The sequence below is a fragment of the Mesocricetus auratus genome, unplaced genomic scaffold, assembly GCF_017639785.1.
Source record: "Mesocricetus auratus isolate SY011 unplaced genomic scaffold, BCM_Maur_2.0 Super-Scaffold_100010, whole genome shotgun sequence".
NCBI lineage: Eukaryota > Metazoa > Chordata > Mammalia > Rodentia > Cricetidae > Mesocricetus > Mesocricetus auratus.
In genome coordinates this window covers 1,638,801-1,662,409 of record NW_024429194.1, presented here as the reverse complement: position 1 = coordinate 1,662,409, position 23,609 = coordinate 1,638,801, and the positions used below count along the sequence as shown (strand labels likewise).

The following is a 23,609-nucleotide window of genomic DNA, read 5'->3' as shown; positions in this document are numbered from 1 at the left end:
AAACAAATTTTTTTACTTTCTGTAATGCTGTAACAAGGTAAAGTAGCTAATGTAGTAGATTCAACACTCCCATTATAATTACCAGCTATATGCAATATTTTGTACCTGTTATACCTTATAAATTCAAAGAAAAGTTTCATTTTGCCCAGATTAAACACAAAATTTATGAAGTATAAAACTTATGGTTACTGTCAAATGATTTTAACCCTAGCCTTTTTGTGTGCTTCTTTCGATGCATGTGAGTACACATGGGCATTCAGCCCAAGAGAAGAAATGTAGAAAGTACTTGAATACAAGTATTTCCTACTGACAACAACAGCCAGACTTTGACATGTCCTACATTAGTCTGTATTTATTGAAAACTTTAATATATCCTGATGCAATTTATTTCTACCCAATTTAAGCTAAATGGTCTTGGTTTCAATGGCTTTAAGATAACAGCACAACTTATGTAACAGAACTGAGCTACATACTAATTACCATTTAGTTCTTATTTCTTTTTCATTTCTGTGAGAATGTCTTACTCTGTAACCAAAGTTGGCCCCAAATTTGCTGCAATCCTGCTGCCTCAGCTCTGAAGTGCTACACCCGTCTATGGCTCCCATGTAAGTACTTAACTCAGTCTATCAGCCATTCTCAAAATTAAAGGACGACTATGAACCACAGGATGAGGGGAAATAATTGCCCAGTTTTATTGTTTATATCCGGGCATCTGCACTGGCCTGTCCTTGGGGTTCTGATGGGATGCAGCCCATTTACTATGTTCCCTTTTAAAAGGGCCCTGCCTGCCTCCCTCCCTCTCCCCCTCCTCTCATCCCTGGAGGCCAGTCTCCCTGCTCCCCTTTCCCCAATCCTTTTCCCTAATAACAAAAACCCCTCAGCTTGAACTCTGCTGCCTGGTGTCTTTCTCTATAGAGCCACTTTTTAAAATTACAACACTTAGGTGTTTTGTTTATTGTTTAAAGGCAATGACACGGACTTTTTTTTAAATCATAATGAATACCAAACATAATTTATTCCATTAATATTACTATAAGGAATAGTATCACTAAAGATTCATTTTAATACTCTCCAGTACTTACCAGTGAATATGCCACCTGCTATAAAAGAGGCATCTTTGTCATATTTAACATTGAGACGAATGGGTTTTTCAGGGTCTGGAAGAATCATTAACTTAATTGTAGGTCCTTCTATGGTACTCTTATTATAGATGCCTTTAACCTGCATAGTATGTTCCCCCCTAACAACAATGGAAAAAAAGAGGAACAAGGTTCAAATTACATTGTTGTAACTGAAAACTTCAGAGATAATTAATATAAAGATTAACTTCTTTAGAAAGCATTATTATTCCTACTGTTACCTAACATTAGTTATTAATCTTAAATTCAGGAATTATAAGAAAAGTAAATCTCTGTAAAAAACCATAAAACTTTCAGTTCTTACCTTGGAGCAGTAACAGTGAACACTCCCAGATTAGCTCTGCCCTTATCATCTGTTTTATGCTGCTGGTTTGCAGGTAATAGCTACAAATAAAACAAAAAAGGTTGATTAGAAAATTCTAGAAATCAGCCAGGCAGTAGTGACATATAACTTCAATCCCAGGACTCACTTGGGAGGCAGAGGCAGGTGGATCTCTGTGAGTTTGAGGCCAGCCTGGTCTAGTTCCAGACCTAGAGCTAGTTCCAGAACAGCCTCCAAAGTCACAGAGAAACCCTGTCTCGAAAAAACAAAACAAAAAAACCCCCCAAAAACAACAACAAAAAAACCCCACCAAAACAGCAAATTGCAGAATTCTATGTTGGTAGTACTTGTATCAATTAACTGTCAAATGAATTCTGTTTGTAACTGGGAAGTATAAGAGAAAGCATAGGAGAAGTATATATACACACATATATACTCAAATGTGGGCAGCACAGACTATCTTTATTCATCTTTTTTCCTTTCTTCCCTATCTGTTGATAGAATGAACCTAGGACATTCTTGTTCTCTCTCTCTGAGAGCTGTCTTAACAACTTCAGACATGCTGTAATTCCTGTTCTTGGGCTTCTGTGAATGTCAACTGATGGCTCTTTGCCTTGACTCTCACACTGCCAAGGAAGATAGCTGCAGGAGGGAAGACTTCTAAGTTTACATAAAGACCTGGTGAGAGAGTAAGGATATTGACTGTGATTACTTTCTTACTGGAATTATGCATTGCTGGGGAGAGTCATCCAATATACTAATGAGTAGGGGAAATTGTGCCCAATAATTGATTAATACACTGTGGTGCTGTGGGAAAAACCCCAAGCTGTAATGTGAGGGAAAGAAATCTGCAACGAGGATAGCTAACACATTATCATCTTGTAGTAAGGTTAATGAGATGTGCATCTCTGTTGACAACACTCGTTATCACCTTGCTAAATTAAGGTCTATCCTCCATGAGATACGCATTTTTGATGGGTTGACCTCTGAAGTATGTGCTGAACTCTCACTGCATAACTCTAAGGCCCATAGTAGTTTACAGAGGTAGAGGACAGGCTGACAAAAAAAGGCAGTGATTATGAAGAGAAAAACGAGGAGTAAATCCCTCTATCTTGTCTAATTTCTCTTTGGATCAATTATCAGTCAGTCAATTTTTTCTTCATTTTTCCATCAGGCCCCAAATTCTTGTTCCTAACTCAGAGATGTCTTAGATCACATTTTATAGTAGTAATCTCATAGTTTTCTTTGACAGTCCTAAAATTCTATCAATTCTCATCACTTTACTAAGTATGCAGACCATAGCTATCATATCACATTTTTTGGTACTTTTAATTTCCCACATCAACTTTTAGAATAAACTTGTGAGAAACTGGGTAATGTGGGTTGGGATTCTGTCAGAATTAATTAAATTCTAGAGCTCTGCCAGTTTTGTACAATACCAGTTATTCTACTCTATAAAACAGCTGTAGATAAATACTCTGGATTATCTGACATAGTCTCAGGAGCATTCTTGGAACTGACTAGTAACAGGGAGCCATAAATTTCCTCCAACCTATTGATGCATTGTAAAAATCAAAATTAAGAAAAAGTATAAGGACCAGAAGCTTCTCTTCTTTAACTCTAAGTAAAAACGACCCCCAACTTGCACTGGGGACCTGAAGTTTCTACTATTCTGAACAGCCAGCTCTCCTGACACAAACAGGAACAGGTGATAGCTAAACTATGTGTGCTCCCATCATTGCTCCAGTGAAACAGAGTAAAGAGCAGAGGACCGCACCCCAGAAACCAATCCAGCCCAGGTCTAGCTGTCCTGGAACTCACTATGTAGACCAGGCTGGCCTACATAGAGGAACTGTCCTAACTGTGCAATGATGGCACCTCACTATATTGGTATAGGCTACAAACTTCACTTTATCAAATATAAAGGCTCTCTGATTTATACGAAGCATTAATGAAGATTACAAGAAATTGCATTTTTTGAGAGAAGGAAATGTGACACCTGACACTATCATGGGGATCAAGTGCTGATTTTTGGGGTGTGCAAGGGGGAAGGAGGTGCTATTTTGTGCACTCTAGAAATCATTTTCCTGCTGTGCTATGCTGTCTTAAAATACATAATTTTCTTAAAGATTAATTAATTTTCTTTTATGTGTATGGGTGCTATTGTCTCCATATATGTCTATGCTCCATGTTCATGCCTGTGGAGGCCAGAAGAGGGTATCCGATCTTCTGGAACTAGAGTTACAGGTTGTTAAGTTGCCATATAGATGCTAGGAACTGCACCTGTTTCCACTGCAAGAGCAGCAACTGCTCAGCCCTGAAATACAGATTTTCAGTGAAAAATACCTAAGGAAGCTTGAAACTTACCCTTAAATTGCTAGCTTTTATGATATTTATTCTAACATTCGCAACTAATGCAGGATTATCCCACTGATCACAAAGTTGAACAATGAGAGGGTTCTGTAATTGTCTTCCATTGATGACTGGAATGTACTGAAACAGATACAAACATTTTAATAAACACAAACAAGTATGTGTCAAACAATCTAATTACTTTATAGTAATATGTGACATTTAGAAATCACTTCTTTCATCAATGAAAATAAACTCTGGATAGCCAATTTAAGAACCACAAATGAACATCTTATAGGAAAGATTAAAAAGAAAAGCAGCATTTGACATTATTTACTTGTAGCATCAATCTGTAGTTTAACACTTCTGTCAGTTTTCAAGCTTTTGCACAATGGCATTTACCAGTAACATTTAGCCCATGATCAGAGATGGTACTAACAATCCACACTGTAAGTTCAAATGTTTCTGGTTTCTTCTCTAGCAGGTATGGAAAGTTTATTCAAATCCAGAAATTCATGTAGTCATGGACTAATGGGTATATCCAAAGGACACACTGATGTGCTAATGGATCTATCCAAGGACACATTGATGTTCTGATGTGCTAATGGGTATATCCAAGGATATATTGTTCAACAAGACACCACACAAAGCATCGATCACATATAAGATTTGAAGTTAAATGGGAGAGAAATAAGAGTAAAACATGGAAGCTGACAGATTGTCTCACTCCTATCCATGTCTCTTTTACTTCCTCTACCCTGTCTAATTAACCAAACTAGGTTGAAGGCTGCCAAAAATGGAAGAAAATGTAATGCTTTGCTATGGATAAGATATGCAAACAATAAGAATCGCAACCATGGTTCTATACAATCCTTGGTTTACAAGGCTACAGATGACTAACGCCAAAGATGATAAACAGCTTGGATTTATAAATCACTGATAGCTTCATACACTGTCCACTCTGCTGTTGGTGAGTCTCACTATGTAGTCTAACCTACCTCTTAATTGTGGGTGCAGATAGGGCTCACCAGTTCCAGCCCATTCTAACTGCTTCTAAAGGGTGTTTCTCAGTAATTAAGACTTTAAGAAGTAATAGTTTTTCCAGGAAAAAGTGGAAAATGCCAAATCCCAACAACAAATGTCTCTGAACATAAATCTATTCTGTCACTTTTATGTTCTAGCGGTTAATATTTCAGTTTCCTCATTTACAAAATGAATAACACATGCATATATGTGGTGGTTTGAATAAGAATGCCCTCCACAGGCTCACAGATTTGAATACTTGTTCACCAGGGAGTGACAGTATTTGAAAGGCTAAGAGGTATGGCCTGCTGGGCTGTGGTGGAGCCCAGCTTTAATCTCAGCACTCAAGAGGTAGAGGCAGGCAGATCTCTGTGAGTTGGAGGCCAGCCTGGTCTACACAATGAGTTCCAGGACAGCTAGGGCTGTTTGTTACATAGAGAAACCCTGTCTCAGAGGGGAGTGGCCTTTTTGAAGAAGTGTGTCACCAGGGGTGGGCTTTGAGATTTCACAATGCCCATTCACAGTCCAGAGTCTCTCTTCCTGCTGCCTGCAGACCCGGATGCAGAGCTCTCAGCTCCTTCTCGAGCATTGCGTCTGCCTACAGGCTACCATGCTCCCTCAATGAAATGGCTAACACTTGGAGTATGCAAGCTTGTAATCGTCTCTCAAATAAACATATAAAGAAACCCAAGCAAACAAACTACAGAAGAGTTGAGAGTACAGACACTTTTGTCTTGGAGGTGGAGGGCTTACTGCTCTTTCAGAAGTTTGATTCTGAGCATCTATGTAACCCTGTAACTGTAACCTCTGGCCTCCAAGACTACCTAAACTCATACGTACACACCTGCACACAGGCTCACTACCACCACCACCACCACACACCCACACACACACGCTCGTCACCACCACAGACCTGCATACATGCCCACCACCACACACCTGCGTACACGCTAACCACCATCGAGCCACCTCTCTAGTCCCTTATTCTGTTCTTTTGTTTTATTTTTTTTTTTTGAGACAGTTGCTGTGGAGCAATCTTTGTAAATTGTAAATATGTATTATTCTCATCAGTTAATAAAGAGCCAGACTAGGAGGACATTGGGAAGAAGACAGGCAGAGTCTAGGGAGTCACCAGGGAAACAGAGAAAGCATAACATGTACAAAATGAGGTTACAAGTCATGAGCCACATGGCAAGTAAAGGAACAGAAATGGGTTAATTTAAAATATAAGACGTAGTTAGTAACAAGCCCAAGCTATTGGCTGAGCATTTATAATTAATATTAAGTCTCTGTGTGGTTATTTGGGGAGTAGATGGCAGGTCAGAGAAAGTCCGCTTATAGACAAAGTCTCACAACACAGCTCAGTCTAGATTTGAACTCGGGACCCTTCTCCCTCCCAAGTGCTTACAGGCATTCTGAAGAAATGTCTAAACATTAAGCACAACTTTCCAATAATAAACAAAGTTGTGCCAAACTAAAAGTTCTTACACAGAAATACATTATGGGAAAGGTGTGGGAGGTCAGAAAGATAGGGAGACTGGAAGGCACTGATGGACAAGAGAATGTGTGCCTTTGTTCTCATAGCCAACATCTCCACTCTGCTAGAGTCTACACTGCTGTTGGGATGGGTTTGGGAGATTCTTAATGTTTACCATCTAATTCACTGGCTCAAGTCTGTTTAAATCATATGTTGTTCTTGTTATTATAACGTTACTATTCTCACTAATTCAAACCCTAAAATTATTGCAGCATTTTTACAAGGCCCTCTTTTCAAATTGTTTTGTTCTTTTATAAAAACTATAATGATAAGTGGTTATAAAAAAAATCCATGGCTGGTGAGCTCATGGGCCACAGGGGTAGACTACTATGCTTATTCTACTAAACGGACACGGTGACAAACTGGCTTCTATCTTCCTATCTCCATAGCCAGTTATTAATACAGCTTATAGACTTACCAGAGACATTGCTTTGTGGATGTAGTTAATGCAGAAACTCACAATTGTTAAGTACAGAGAGTAAGTGTCTGTATAGTGTTCAGCCAAAACGTCGCATCTGTATTACATACTCCCTCCCCCCCAAGGTTCAGGAACCATTATGGATAAGAGGGCAGAAAGACTGTAAAAGTCAGAGGCTGGGAAGGACCTAGGTGAAACAGTATCCTCTACTTGAGAGGACTGCCCATGGTAGGCTGACCACACACCAGAGGTGGCTTCAAATACTGGAGCACATGGGAAGCACAGACTGAACTTGGTTATTTTTTAACACTGTTCAAGTTTAAGCTGGAGGTGGGTGTTGATCTGGGAAGAGTTATGTCAGGGGCTTGAAACCTCCCAATGCTGTGACCCTTGAAGGTATGTGCCACTATGCCACAGCCTAACTTCACTGGATTCTAAAATTATCAGTAAATGAAATCAGCAGAAATAGAATTTGCCAGATGTTTGCAAAATTAGTATTTAGGACTTGAGTATTTTCATAGAAATTCCATTTGAATTGGTGCAATAATCTGATGTTAGAAATATACTTTATAAAAACACCAACAAGCTTGGAGAGGTGGCTAACTGTTAAGAACATTTGCTATGTAATCGTATGGACCGAAGTTTGAATCCCAGCACTCAAGAAGGAGACTAGGTGTTGAACACAAGCCTGTAACCTCAGCTCTAAGGGAGGCAGAGACAGAATAGTCTGGGGCGTGCTGGATTCCAGCCTAGCCCAGACAAATCCCAGGTTCAGGGAGACACCCTACCTCAGAAGAAGAGGCAGAGTGACAGAGGAAGACACTCATGGTGTCCTCTTCTGGTTCCTATGAGTACACCCTGGCACATGTGCACACCAGTGCACATCCACTTAAGACACAAACACACTCAGACTAATATTCAAAGGAAAAAACCTGCAATAAAGTTTTTATATTACTATAAAAGAACAATAAAACAAGGCAAAAATCAGTTGACTGATAAAATGGGTTCTGGCAAAATTAGTTTCATTATTGTTCTAATTTTTAAGCATGTCTAGAACAGTTTTACAGGTATAAATTATTACATTCATAATTTCAGTAAACTAGGACACAGCGAACAATTAAAAAGTTAAGACTCACCTTGTGCTGGGCAGCAGTTGTTGGGCAGTGTTGTTAGTATTTAGGCATTTGTATGGCCTGCCTTTGGAATTCTGACAGGATACGCCCTCAGCTGAAGCCACTAAGAGCACCACCTGTGCCTATTCACTAAGTTCCTTGCCCACCTCTCATCCCTCTCCCTGTGCCTTTCTTTCCTCTCTCCTGCTGCTCTTGTTCCTAGAGGCAGATCTCCCCCTCCCATTTCCCTTTTTACAATCCTTTTCCAATAGTAGTAGTAGTAGTAGTAATAATAATAATAATAAGAAGAAGAACTCTCCGCTTGAACTCTGTTAAATGTTGTCTTTCTCTCGAGCTGCTTTTTTGAAATTACAACAGTGGTGGTGCACACCTTTAATCCCAGCACCCTGGAAGCAGAGGCAGGCAGATCTCTGTGAGTTTGAGGCCAGCTAGGTCTACACAATTAGTTCCAGGACAGCCAGGACTCACACAGAGAAACCCTCCCTGTCTCAAAACACCAAAATTAAAAAAAAAAAAACTTACCTTGTTTTGTGACTATTAGTTACAATTATTTCTTCTAAAACAAAATCTATCTCTTCTAGTACACAAAGGCTCTGAAAGCAGAGAGCCTGCACTATTAACTATTCCCATGAAGACATGAAGTTTTATACCTCTTTTAGCTCTGGCCAGTCGATGAGAAGCAGCTTGGTTGGAGGTCCAGAAACAAGGTGCACTCGTATAAAGTCAGAAAACTCTCGCCAAGTGAAACAGAGATCCTTATGCCCAGGAGGACCTGGAGTAAACCTGATGCCTCTCACACTTATACTTTGTGTTTTGGCCTAGTGGAGAAAAACACATTGAGAAAGCACAGGTGGTTGTTGCTGAGTTTTAAACAGCGTTGCATCACTTACCTACTGCTTTTCTGGGTAACAGAGCAAACCTACGACAACCCTGGCAGATTCCATCATGTTTTCAGGAGAGGACAATGGCATCTTTCTCCCTTTGTCAGTGACTACATCTCTTTTTACCTTGTCTTCTCATAATTTCCCCCTTCTTTTTTTTTTTTTTTTTAATTTTTTCTGAGGCAGGATTTCTGTGTGTAGCTTTGGAAGACTGTCCTGGAACTAGCTCTTGTAGACCAGGCTGGTCTCAAACTCACAGAGCTCCACCTGCCTCTGTCTCCTAAGGGCTGGGATTAAAGGCGTGCGCCACCAACACCTGGCTAATTTCCCCATTTCTTCTATAGGTTTTTTTTTTTTAATCAAAAGCTTAAGACCACAATACTTCAAATTTTGGAGTTCTCTAAATTTATTTGTTTGTTTGTATGAGATAGGGTCTATTAGCTCTGGTTGGTCTGGAATTATGTAGACCAAGCTAGCCTTGAACACAAAGAGATCCCTAGGTTAGCCTTGAATTTAAACAGATTTGCCAATCTCTGCTCCCTCCTGCTGGGACTAAAGACATGTGCCACTATGTTACACCTAGCCTGGCCTGAGCTCATGGATTGCTAAAATTTCTAATCTAGCCAGGTGCTGGAGATGCATACCTTCAACACCAGCAATCTGGTATACAGAGTGAGTTCCAGGACAGCTGGGGTTACACAGAGAAATCCCGTCTCAATCCCCCACTCCTCCACAAAGATTCCTAATCTATAAATATGAGATACTCTAAATGTGTCTTGTTAGTAGTCAAAATTCTTTGGATTTTAGAACATTTCAAACTTTCTGTTAGGGATGCTTAATCTGTATGTCATTTTCTTTAACCCCCAAAGCAAGCACGCTTGATTGAGAAACTTGGCTCTCATGTTTTCCCCTCAGTTTGTTTTCTTCATGCCCTCCCCTTTAACAAGGTGATATTCACACTGATCAGGGCTTTTGTTGCTGCTTATCAATTATTCAGAATAATGGTTACCACACCCTACTGAGGCAATGAAACTAGCTATTAATCTTTGCAATATGACTAAAGAGCACAAAAGTACTCACATTTTAATATTGGCTGTTATTGATCCCATGTTCTGTATGTGTAGATATACTCATGTGTACATCTAAATCTATTTTACTTTCATGTGTGTGGGTGTTTTGTCTGCATGTATGCCTATGCACCACTTGTGTGTCAAAGGGAACTTCCTAGAATAAGTCATACCACAGCATGTTTATACACTGATGGGAATACGGAAGGTGTACAGATTGTCTATACATAACATAAAAAAAAACCTTCATTGATTAACACACAGAACTGAAGGGAGATAATTCCAGAGGGTTTTTAGCAGAAGAAATAATGGCCTAACACTGAAGGCAGAAACTAATGAGGAAAGGCAACAAAGGAGGCTATTCTCATCGTTATCCTTTCAAGTAAAAAGCAGAATACAGTCAATGACTCAAACACTATAGACCTGGGAGAACCCCTTTTTCTGACTTATACTGCCTGGCAGGTTTTGCCAAGACCCAATTCCAGAACACCCTTTGACCTTTTCAAGAAGAGTGCTTCATACTTGTTTGAAGCACAAAGAATTCTATCAGGCCCTTTGCTTTTCAAGCTAAACTGAATGAACTGCACAGTGGCAAAGTTAAACAGTGAGTTTTCTCCTCAGTGTTCTGTTTAAATGGCTGGGGTAAGCACTAGTTTTATTTAAATACCTAAATGAAAATTTACCTATTATGTACACATAGGTTGACATATGTGTATTTAAATACTTGTAGTGAAATGTTCTAACAACTACAATTTGCTCCAAAGGGATTTGGTTAATGGGAACCCAATGATGGCTGCAAGTGAATGACGGGATCAGAGAAAAACCCTTGCTATTCTGGTTACTTTTGTGTGCGAATGTACAAATTATTATTATTATTATTACTATTTTTATTTTGAAAACTCTGGGTCTCATATCGGCTATCCCCAAATTTTTAAATAAAAGTTTAATTTCTTTGAAGAATTTAGATATAAGGTCAAGGCTGGCAAGAGATATTCATAGGGTAAAAAAGGAACTTGATACTAAGTCTGTGTTCAGTATCTGGGTCTCCCACAGGTCTCCTTTGATCTGTTACTGGGAACTACAGCAAACACTTAGCCATGTGTAGTATATACAAACATACAGAAATAAAACAATGTTTTTAAAAATTAAAAATGGTATGTGTTAAGTCAAACTTTCACCATTTTCATTTTTTCTCCAATTCTTGTCAAATACAAACCAATTCTATAAGGTAGTTTTACCTCCAAAGTGATTTTCAAGTTAGAGTTATCAAGTCCAACTCCAGCAATTGACAAAGTAGACAAAGAATCTGATGAAAATGCTGAAATCTGATTTCCATACTGATCTGCAACCATAACAACTTGAAGAAGAAAAAAGCTAGAAGTTAAAACCCTTTATAAAGTGTGTCTAGCACATAAGATACACTTTCAAGTTTTAATTAACTCTCATATATGGGTAACTTACATTTACCCCTATTTCTCTTGTAATCATTAAAACTGTATTGAGAACCTGAGCAAGAGTGTTTAAACACTGCTAGTAACCAAGTGACTTTAATTTCTGAAGTACACCACTGCGAGTACTGCTTTTATTTGTGAGATATGCTCTACCAAAGAGCTACATCCCAATGCCTAAATCAAACTTTTTAATAATTAAAATGTAAAGGAAACTTTTTTGTCTGTTTTTCGAGACAGGGTTTCTCTGTATTGTTTTGGAAGCTGTCCTGGAACTCACTTTGTAGACCAGGCTGGCCTCAAACTCACAGAGATCCGCCTGCCTCTGCCTTCCAGTGCTGGGATTAAAGGCGTGAGCCACCAATGACCAGCAGGAAACATTTTAACTGTATTTAAATTTCTAGCTATAAAAAAAGGCTATGCAGAATTCAATTCATTCATACTTTAATACTGATTATTATTTCTTGTAACAGAGGCAAGAATTTTTTAGACAAACTTTATAAAAGTGAGTTTCAATGTATGCAAAAAAGTGCCTTTCAGACCACACATTTTAAAACATTAATGAAAGTAAATATCATTTAAAAAAAAAGTAGCTATACTAACCTATTTCTCCTTGAAGCTCTTGGCCCATCTGCACCGTTTTTCCTCCTTTTAACTCACATTTTAAATGTTTGGGATCATCAGGAAGTGGCCTAAAATTGGTTTGGTTAAAAGAAAGACTTTAATAAATCATTAATTGCAGAGAAGAACTGAAGAGCAACATATATGTAATGCTCTAAATTTAAATAGAAATGCACCTTTCCAAATCTTTCATTTTTAAATAGCTATTGATTGCAATAATTAATTTATACTCTTAAGAGACAGGTAAGAATAATCACAACACTGAGTTGTGGTCAGAGCGCCACGGAAATAGTGGAATTACATACAGTGCTATGAGCTCCTGGCAAGGGTGGCCAAGGGGCTGGTGGGACAGCAAGACAGACAGCCTTTTGCTCATTATATTAAGCTCTGTTCTTTTCTGTGAGTTGTGTATATTAATTGTGATTGGAAATCAGTTGCAAAATTCACCACTAACCAATGTGATAAATTTTTTCTTCTAAAAATCATACTCTACCTTTGGTATATTTCAGGCCTCTGTTGTTTTCAGCTGAAGAACCTTCCTTTGGTGCATTTTTCAGTTACTAATGGATCAATGAAGTGCAATCATGATAAGGACTAATCACTATCAGTCATATACAGTGCCACCGCTTGTAATCCCAGCTCTTGGCTGAGGCAAGAGGCTGTTTCAGGATTGATCACACTGTGAACCCCGAGTTTGCATTTGCATTGATTAAAATCCACTTTGGGTAAAGAGGCTAAGTTAGCAACTGGCTGACAGAAAGTAAAGATCACAGAATCAGAGGATGTCTGTAGGTAGGGGCTTGGAATGGCTTTTTTTTTTTTTGGTTGGGGGCGGGGTTTGGCAGAGGGAAGGACAGGATCTTTTGGAGACAGTGGCAAAGAGGGAATGTAAAGAGAAAGCCTTCCCACTAGCCTGGTTCCAGAGCCGCATCAGTCCCAAAGGAACACACAGGAGGCTATATTAATTATGAAGCTGTTGGCCTTGCTTGTTTCTTACTGGCTAGCTCTGACTTAAGTATTTATCCCATAATTGTTAATCTAAGTATTTCTCTTACCAGAGAACTTTCCAGGCTTCTTATCCCTATGGCAGTTACATTTTGACTTCCTGTGTTTCTACCCAGAGTCCTCCTCGGCTCCTAGTCCCACCTATCTTGCTTCCCTATTGGCCAACAGTGCTTTATTGACATATACACAGGACTTCCCCCAGCAAGGGAAGGTGAGCTAGTTGCTCCTCATCCTCTCTGAGCTAGCAGCTTTTCACCCCAGCCTCTGACTCAGAGTAATATTGACAAATAGAATGATGGAGATTTAGTTAAAAGCTGTATTTGGCTGCAGTGACAGAGGCAGTGCCTGTGGGAACAGAATTTCCACCCGGCTGTGGCCTGAGCTGCCAGCAATAATTACTGCCTGAAAACAGGGGATTAAAGCGCAGCCACTGTACCGACAGATAAGCAACAGGGAGTTTGAAGCCAGTCTGGACTGCGTGGCAGGACTCTTGTCTCTAACAAAGCCCCAATAATTAACCAATAGGTACCATGAAGCTTTACTGTAAAGACAATCTCCCGTATTTCATTGCAACTAAAAGATGTAATCTTTTTGCCATCTCACAAGCAACTTTTTTTCAGGTGTGTGTGCTACAACGACTATCTTGTACTCCAAACAACTCAAAATACAAGTTCACAAACCTGATCGTAAAAGCACTTTCCAGGGACACATGGTCATCTTGGAACGAAACCTGGCAATAGCGCACATCTTTCACAGATGTTGGTACTTGCACATCAGGAAGCAGACCTTGTAGCAGGTGTTCTTTGTTAACTTCAGGAGTCCAGTTAACCTAGGAGAGAACACATATAACACAAAGCTGAGAAGCTTTACTCAAAACCTACCCACAATCACTTATTTTGTAAAGACTGAAACAGGGTTCCAGGGAGAGCTACCATGCCCAGCTAGAAAGTCACTTTCTTGTTGAAAATATTTCTGAGTTTTTTAAGTAAAAATGGAAAAATAAAAAAAATTGAAAATCATTAAGACAAATAATTTTAGAGCTTTAATACAAGGTTGTCACTGTGGCTATTAAAATTTGAAGTGGAAATCAGCTAGACATGATGGTACTTTCAGAAGTCTGAGACAGATGATTCCAGACTGAAAGCCTAAATAGGCTAAATACCATGTCCTGTTCTGTAAAGAAACAAAACCAAAAAACCCCCAAAACACTCATGGTGGAGCATCCGTGGGCAATCGTAGTAGCTGGGAGACGGAGGCAAGGCTATTAGCAGTTAAAGGCCAGCTTAGCTTACATCAAACACTTGTCTCAAAAACAAAAACAGCTGTGTGTGATAGCATCACTGAGAGGTCTGGGTAGAGGTTCTGAATATGACCCTGGTGAACTTTTACTCTGCAAAGAGAGAAAGGGTGTGGCAGTGCTGTTTTACTTTTCTGGTCACCTTTTGAGTTCAATCCTTTCTTGAGCAATTCTAGCTTAAATTTTTTATTTCTTGAATTACATGTTTGTTTGTTTGTTTGTTTTCAATTTATTGTTCTGGCTACGTGTCTGCCTACATGTCTGGGGAAGAGTGTGGTGGTCAAGGAGTTCTTAGGAAGTTTGCACCATGAATGTATCCATCGATGCCCAATGCTTCTGAGGAGTTTGAAGTTTCAGGAGGTAAGTCTAGTTACAGCCTCTTCTGTTTAGAACACAAAGGAAAGGCTAGATGTAGCCACTGGTCCAGTGTCCTAGGTCACGTGAGAGCTCCCTGGAACCCCTGGTCTTTTCAAGTATATGAATATGTGACGGCCAACTCCAGGTGTTTTTTATAATGTGTCTGTGTGTTTCTGTCAGTTCTTTTGGTTGGAGAAACAGACATAAAATCGAAGTGGGAATGAGCCACCCCAGAACCACAGCCACCCAATGTTGCCTCAAGAACAAATTCTCACAGGCTCACAAGCAGCAAGGCACCAAGTTCCCCTCCCACTGCTTTCCAGAGACTGGAAGAAAGAATGTCCCGTTCTATAAAGGGGTCCTTGTCCAGACACTGGGACCTTTAAAGAAGCCAGTGTGGCTTATTTGTCCAAAAGATTTGATCCTGTTTATGCCTAGCTGACTGACTTGTGGGTGGTTGCCGTCTCTGTGAGTTCGAGACCACGCCTGGTCTACAAAAGTTCCAGGACAGGCTCCAAAACAATTCAGAGAAACCCTGTCTCGAAAAAACAAAAAAAAAACAAAAAACAAAAAAAAAAAAAAAAAAACACCAAACAAAACAAAACAAAACAAAACAAAAACCAAAAATCAAAAACAAACTTCAGCCATCAGCACAGCTAGCCAGATGATAAAACAACAGAGCCTGGTTAACTATTCTACTTATAGCCATGACTGGGTCATTTAATCATTTTGATCCTAGCTCTCACTACAGGCCCCTACTTACTCAACTGCCTACTTATGTATGTAAAACAGGAGTAAACTCTGTCAAACTACTAATGCTAAAATGATAATACAATCCCCATTCCTAGATGAGTCCAATACCAACTCATGCCCATAGAACCAGTGGAGAATATAACAGCCACCCACACACACACACGAGCACAACTAACACCATGATGGAAGTGCCATTCAGGCCAAAACTCAGCACATATGCAGCACTACCTGCCAAAATGAAAACAAAGACCTAGTCCGTCAAAGTCCACAGTTGTGGGAAATCTCTAAATGTGTTAACTTTGCTTTCTGGATAACTGTTCTTACTCACTGGAGTGTGTCAACCCAGGATATGCTTTTTTTGTACTTAAAAGCTCACCCCGAGAAAGGCTAGGGAATACAATGGAATACTAAATACCCAATGTAGTTGCCAAATGACTATGCATGTCCCGAGTAATCTTCTCTGTGGAAAACCTACAACAGGCCTAGTCCAAACAAGATGTTTAAAAGATCCATTTAAACTTTTCCTAGCATCCTTTAAAATTACCTGGTCCTATTTCTGGAAACTCAGGAAACTACGGAACATAATTTTGTGAATGAAGAAGAGTGACTTCCACACCATGTCACAGAATGGTGACTAGCCATCAGAAGTTGACAATGAGCACCTGATACTCGTATGTCACACCACTCTCAATGGCTACTCAGCATCTAAAACCAACTGGAGAGGAAGCTGAGCCAGGAAGCACAGAGAGCTCAATGAGAAGAAAACAGACCAGCTCAACGCTGTCCTTTTACCATTTCACCAGTTATTTTAAAGGAGCACACAAGTTCATTTCCCAGTGGCAAAAATGTGTTGTGGAGTCTAATTAGGACTTAAAAGTCACAGTCCAGTAACACAATTCCTTTATCACCAACCTAACAACAGTATTTTTCTTTGATAAACAATTTCTTATAGGCTAGCCACAAAATTTTAATTTTCTAAGCATAACAGTTTTTACAAGTAAACAATTTGTTTAAAATACTTACTTTAATTTTTTCTGCCAAAGATGGTGTAATATTGATTTCTCTTTCTCCTTCATCATACATTTGAAAAATTAGATTTCGCATTACATCACCTGCTATCCAATTAACCTCATCCTGATGTTTAATCTGGATCGCCTTTTGTCCCTCAACACTAAATATCTGCAGGCGAGCAACATGGCTACTGGGGAGTAACTTGATAGTCTTTTCCACAGGCGACACATCTTTACAACTCTAGAAGAGAAAACACAAATATACACTGAGTGACCTACGCATTCATTTTCTCTTTTACCTAATGGCAATTCATGGCACTGTGTAACAATGCAGTCTCAGTATTAGGAAAGATCATCTTATCATAGCTACACTATAACTATGTAACTAAGTTTTATCATTAAAGGGGCACTATAAGTCAGATGTGGTGGCACCCACCTGCAATCCCAGCACTTGGGAGGTGTAGGCAGGAGGTCAGGAGTTCAAGCCATTCTCAGCTACACAATAAATTCAAGGTCAGCCTGGAATATACAGGAGACCTTGCCTTTAAAACAAACAAACAAAAAAGATATTATATATTTAACAATAGAAAATTTATACCACCAGGCATAAATGACACTGCCTTCTTTCTTATTTTTTGAATTCATTTAAAATTATTATAAATTCCTAAGTTTAAACTAAGTCACAAATTCAATAAAGAAATCAAGAACTTTCCATAAAATTTAAGACAAATTGCTACCACAGAAGATAGTACTTTTGAATATTAAGCTGTATTGAAAAAATTTTTGTTGCTTCAATTAATAGCACACGGGGATAAATAAACTTGTGTAGAGACCGAGGGGTTTAGATGCCCTGAAAGTTGAGCTTATCAACTGAGAAATTTACATTGATTACTAGTACACTATGATTATAAAGATCCGTCATAAAGAAGTTGTATTTAGATGTTTAAAATTAAACAATTACACCATCACTTCTTTAATAAGCTATACTACCTTCAACAGTGCAGTTATTTCTTAATCCTAAAATAACTTTAAATATTACTTAAGTATTCCTTCCCTGTCTATTTACAACTATTCCTATAGAAAACATTTAGGTGAGTGATTAAAAATTTATTTAAAACTCCTATATTACAAAATTTCAAGCAATTTATCTTAAAGGCATACACATTTACTTGACTCTTTACTCTCAAGGTTGCTGCCTTTAGACAAGACACATAAAAGCAGATATAGCTTGCCATTTGTTTAAACTAAATGGAGTTCCTAGTCTTTTGATATTGTTGTATAATTACATAAGTCCCTGTGCCTCAAAGACCAGATCCCCCCCCCCCCCTCCCACATAACTGTGAGTCCTACAGTTTGTTTGCAAGATACTATGTGCACGGACACAGGCACACACACACGTTGCCTACATTATTGCATAAAGCAAGTGTATCCTAAACATTTTAAGATTATCAAGGGCTGAGATATAGCTCACTGGAAAAGTACATGGCACACACCGTAGGTTTGACTGAGGACAGGGAAAAAGATTGTAAAACATAACTAGTGGTAAAAGAAGTAGAATGAGCCAGGCAGCGGTGGCGCTCGCCTTTAATCCCAGCACTCGGGAGGCAGAGGCAGGCAGATCTCTGTGAGTTCGAGGCCAGCCAGGTCCACAGAGAGAGTTCCGGGGGGGGGAAAAAAAGAAAATTATTATGAAGGTAAGAGTTTTTGCCCCTTTAAGGCTCAAGACATAATATTAGATATAAAAGAATCACACTATGAATATTAGGTATACAAATTAGTAGCTAAGTATGAGTTAAGCAGCTGATTAAGTTAACTCACACATCAACTGCTAAGGAATATCTTCTTTCAGTATTTGTTACCTCATTTGGCAATTTTATGGACTGTTTCTAGTACCCTCTATTAGCCATCTATGATTACAAAATATTATACAGCCATGCCTGATGCTGATTGCACATGCCTTTAATCTCAGTGCTCAGGAGGCAGAGGCAGGTGGATCTCTGTGAGTTTGAGGCCAGCCTGGTCTACAGATCTACAGAGTGAGTTCCATGACAGCTAGGACTGTTACATAAAGAAATCCTATATCAAAAAAAAAAAAAAAAAGGGAAAAAAACAAAACCAATTACATATACATGCAATAAGATTAAGGTTTTCATATCTTTCAGTGGTAGTTTAAGTGGGAATATTGAGAAAACTTTCAAAGAAAAAAATAGGAATAAAACAAAATGGGCCTGGCTTTAGTGGCTTACGTCTTTAATCCCAGCACTCGAGAGGCAGAGGCAGGCGGATCTCTGTGAATTTGAGATAGCATGGTCTACAAGAGCTAGTTCCAGGGCAGGCTCCAAAGCTACACAGGGAAATCCTGTCTCGAAAAACAAACAAACAAACAAAAAACCCCAAAACAAGCAAACAAAAAAACCACATTGGTATGTCTTAATATTTAAGTTTTAAGGAACTATACACTGGATTAGAGAGATGGTTTAGTGGTTAAGAGCACATACTACTTTTCTGGATCACCTGAGCTCAGTTCCCATTACCCAAACCAGGTGGCTCACAACTATCTGTAACTCTAGCTTCAAAGAATCCAATGACTCTGGTTCTCCAAGGATACCTTCTCTGATATGCACTTACCCCCATATAGACACACACACATTTAAAAATATATCTTTAAAAAAGGAAAATATAACCACATTGTAAGAGATCTGATCAAGAAAATTATTAATATGTGATGTTAAAATACTGCTATACTTCACATTGTTTTTCTTTTCTTTTTTTGGTTTTTTGAGACAGGGTTTCTCTGTATTGTTTTGAAGGCTGTCCTGGAACTTGCTCTGTAGACCAGGCTGGTCACGAACTCTATCTCCTGAGTGCTGGGATTAAAGGCGTGCACCACCAATGCCCGGCTCACATTGATTTTCTTAAGAGAACTGAAGTATTACATATTTTAGCATCAAACAACTTTGCATAAATACTCTACAGCAGTTAACGACCTTAAAGACTGTGCATAATATCAAGGAGAGAAGTAGCTTACAGGTATCTCAATCCTGGCAGTCAGTGTCTGATCTTTCTTAATGTTCTGAACTTGAATTGCTGACCCTGTTAGGATGCTGGTCCCAGAGCTACTGCAATCCACAGTGTAGAGCGGCAGGCTTGGAGCACCTAAAAACTGAAGAGAAGATGGAAAGATCATTAACTAACCAATCCATTACTACTCAGTAACTGTTTAAATTCTTGAATAATTTACCATAGCTAGTATTTCTGGCTCTCAACTGGAAAATTCTTCTTTTATTTAAAAAAAAAAAGAGCATATGTATGAGTGTGTCTGTCTAAATTTAGGGGAGATGGGGCTCAGTAATTTACGAACCACTTCCATGTAAGCAGAAGGGCTTGAGTTTGAATCCCCAGACACCATATAAAACTAGCCACTGTAGTGCACCTCACCAATCCCACTGCTCCTAAAGCAAGGTAGAAGTCAAAAGACTCTTCCGAAGTTAACTGGGCAGCTACTGTGCTATATGCATTTGGACACAGAAAATAGACTTAGATACACACAGACACACACATAGACACACACACACACACACACACACACACAGAGACACACACACAAGAGGGGGTAAAGGAAAGAGAAGGGAGAAAACTGATGAAACTGTTTGTCTAGGCCTGGAAGTGAAGGTAGGCCTAAGGCAGTAGAAAGAATCATAAAGTCAAGCATTCTTGGGCTACAGGGTGAGTTCAAGGTCAGCTTGAACAATTCTATGAAATCCTCTCCAAAAAGAAAAAGAAAAAAATCAAGAGGGCTGAGGCAATAGCTTAATGGTAGACATTTGATTAGTATGAACAAGGCCTTAAATTCAATTCCCCGTGCAGACAGACAAAAAGAAAAAAGAAATGAAGGGAAGGAAAAAGCAAAACAAAAGTAGGAAGAGCTAGAAAAAACTTTTAACAAGTTCCTCTCCTCTCTGTCTCCCTTCTCTGCCCCTCTTCTCTGCTTCTCTCTTTCTCACTGATCCTGGTTGGCCAACACCCGCCTTCTCGTCTTCCCTTTCCCTTCAATAAACTCCACATGTGTTTGTTGGAAAACAAAATCAAACAAAAAACAAAACAAAGAAAAAACAAAACTTTTGACAAGGAATGGCTCTAAGAAATTCTCAATGGAATAATTATTAAGACTTGATTTAACAGTGGCACACGTCTTTAATCCCAGCACTCTCGAGGCAGAAGCAAACAGATCTGTGAGTTCCAGAATAGCCAAGGCTAGAGAAATCCAATCTCAAAAAAACCAAACAACAAAAAATGAGAGACAGAGAGATAGAGAGAAAGAGACAAAAAGAGTCTGCTTCATTTCTTCTGATTTCATTAAATGTTGTAACCTACAGAATTTAAAAGCAAAACAATGCAAAAGCGTACTATTTAAGGCTTAACTTTGAAACGGCAGAAAGTCACTGCCATTCACAAACAGAACAAAATCTACATGCTCATAACTGTGCATCATACTAAGCTTACCTTACAGTGGACAATCAGTTTTGGTTGTGCTGTTATGTTGTCTGACTCATCCACAACTTCCACTTGAAACGGGAAAGCTGTTCCATTCTCTATAACTAGAATTTCTGAATCAGGTTTCACTTTTAGTCGATGAGGGGGACCTATCAGTAAATTATGTAACAAAGTACATATTCAATAGACTAAAAAGATTGAAATATCTTTTTATATTTAATATTTAAGAATGATGCAAGAAAAAAGAACACAGGACTGATAATATTCAAAACATAGTTTATGTAGAAGATAGAGCTGTCTCAATTGAGTTAAATATTTGATGTTGTGGGGCAGTGGTGGTGCAGGCCTTTATTTCCAGGAGGCAGAGAGCTCACTGTGAGGCCAGCCTGGTCTACAGAGCCAGTTACAGGACAGCCAGGGAGGGAGGGAGGGAGGGAGGGAGGGAGGGAGGGAGGGAGGGAGGGAGGAAAAAATATACTGAAGTAAGAAGGTTTCTACAAGAAATGGTAGTCCGATAAAAGTAGTTTGGTGTTGGAGGAAGATTGTTAAAACTTCCAAGTTTCTATAAAAATAAGGAAGGGGGTGGGGAGATTGAGGCAGTGTAGACCAGGCTGCTGCAGAGCCTATTCAGGTAGCCAAAAAATGACCTTGAGGTCACAATCCTCCTGCCTCAACCTCCCAAGTGATGGTTTACACACATGAAACACCCTGCCTGGTTTATGTGGAATACTGCATTCTAGACAAGTATTCTTATTAGATGAGCTACATCCCCATTGCAAATCTTAGAGACACAATTAGAGTTGCTAAATGTAACTCAATCTTGGGGAAAGGTTATTTTTTTCCGCACTCAGTTTTAGGAAATATTATCTAGAGGTAAGTTTATTAGACTTAGGTTGAAACTGTTATATCAATCTTATTGGTATAACTTCCATATTTTAAGAATTATAGGTTTATATTAGCTTGATAGAGATTCATCTTGGGAAAATGAAATTGTATTCAAGTTACATAGGATGGAATAGGCTGTTTAATTTAAGGAATAGTCTGTTGTAAGGATCTAAAAAGTATATTTTGGAATCAGGCTATTTGGGTTTCAGTATAGGTAAACTTTTGCTGCTTTTTTCAAATAATCACTAGGATGTTACTTGCTCTTGTAGGGTTGTAGCAGTTACATGGCAGAATCTCATTATTAAAATGACAATCCTCGGGGCTGGAGAGACAGTTTAGTGGCCAAGAGTATCTATACTTAGGCTTTCCTGGGGGACCTGTCACATTTCACTGCTGCAAGTTCAACATCCTTGTGTACATGCCACCCACCCCATAGGTACCATTAATTCAACTGTACTTATTACTACTTCAATGGCCTATCTATATTCTAGCCATTCACCACTACTATTCCAAATACTGTTAAAAATAGTATTACCAGGTAGCAATCTAATTTTCAAAGTCTGTGAATCTTCTTTTAGACCGGGAAGAATAACCTTCAGATTAAAATTCTGTTGAAACAAACAAACAAAAAAAGATAAAAAAAATTAATGCCAAGTTTTAAATACCATTTCAATTCTGATTTATGCTTATTAAGTTTCTTATCATAATATAGATTTTCTCATAATTTTAGTTAGCAAAATCATTGCAAATATTTAAGAAAAAAAAGCTTTCATCAAACTCAAACCGTTTGAAGATAATTACCTCAGGTAATTATCAGAATAAGAATGCTATGTTAGAATGTAAAACAGAGGTGGAAAGACATCTCAGTGGTGAAGAGTTCTTGCAAAGGGAACCAAGTTCCGTTGTCATCACCCACAGGGTGGCTGCAATCACCTGTCACTCCAGCTCCAGGCATCCACTTAGCTCTTCTAGGCTCCAGGAGCCCATGGAATGCGCGTGCGCGTACACGTACACACACAGACGCACACACACACACAGAGGCATGCATAAGTATACACCATACACATACACAAACATATATACATATACCAAACATACACAGATACACACACACATACATACATGAACATGCACACACACACCACACACACACACATATGCATACATACACGAACATACACACACATACACACAAACATTTAGGCAAAACAGTCATATATAGAACACAAATAACCAAAAATATTTCTAAATGGAACACTCAAGGTGTAGGGAGAAAATGGACTGAAGTCTGACCAGAAAGGTAATAACTAAAGAGGTTTAAGTAAAAGACCTATATAAATAACAAGGATCTGAACAGAGCTATCAAAAGAAGAAATAAAATTAGCTAAGAATTACTAGAAAATGTTCACCATTCCTAGCAATTAGGGAAATGCAAATCAAATCAACTTTGAGATTTCATCTTATCTCCTCAGTCAGAATGGCAAAGAGCAATGTAACAACAACCTATAACAACAAATGCTGGAAGAGATGTGGAGAAAAGGTAACTTCCATTCACTGTTGGGATTGCAAGTTGTTCCATCAACCCTGGAAATCAGTATGAAGAATCCTCAGAGAACTAAAAATAAATCTTCCCTGTGACCCAGGAATACCACTGCTGGGCATATGCTCAAAGGACTCAACATATACTCCACTATGTTCATAGCTGTTCTATTTACAAGAGTTAGGAAACAGAAATAGAATCCATTCAACTGAAGAATGGATTCAGAAAACTATTCAGATGTAAAGAAAAAATGAAACCATGAAATTTGCAGGTAAATGAATGGAATTAAAAAGGATGATATTGTTAAATATTTGGTGTTGTTTGGGA

At 38.7% G+C, this 23,609-nt stretch overlaps 1 protein-coding gene across 1 annotated transcript in view; it reads right to left on the bottom strand.

Moving 5' to 3' along the window:
- The window catches only part of Smchd1 (structural maintenance of chromosomes flexible hinge domain containing 1), a 110,701-nt gene that overhangs the window by 28,311 nt on the left and 58,781 nt on the right, over nucleotides 1-23,609 (bottom strand). Inside the window, exons 22-32 of the mRNA XM_005082567.4 lie at nucleotides 22,278-22,350; nucleotides 20,867-21,006; nucleotides 19,392-19,526; nucleotides 16,377-16,604; nucleotides 13,627-13,775; nucleotides 11,924-12,012; nucleotides 11,111-11,229; nucleotides 8,575-8,742; nucleotides 3,829-3,954; nucleotides 1,444-1,523; nucleotides 1,083-1,240 (exon numbers count right to left, since the gene is read on the bottom strand). Coding sequence (XP_005082624.1) covers nucleotides 1,083-1,240; nucleotides 1,444-1,523; nucleotides 3,829-3,954; nucleotides 8,575-8,742; nucleotides 11,111-11,229; nucleotides 11,924-12,012; nucleotides 13,627-13,775; nucleotides 16,377-16,604; nucleotides 19,392-19,526; nucleotides 20,867-21,006; nucleotides 22,278-22,350 — 1,465 coding nt within the window. The remainder of the gene's footprint in view (nucleotides 1-1,082; nucleotides 1,241-1,443; nucleotides 1,524-3,828; nucleotides 3,955-8,574; nucleotides 8,743-11,110; nucleotides 11,230-11,923; nucleotides 12,013-13,626; nucleotides 13,776-16,376; nucleotides 16,605-19,391; nucleotides 19,527-20,866; nucleotides 21,007-22,277; nucleotides 22,351-23,609) is intronic.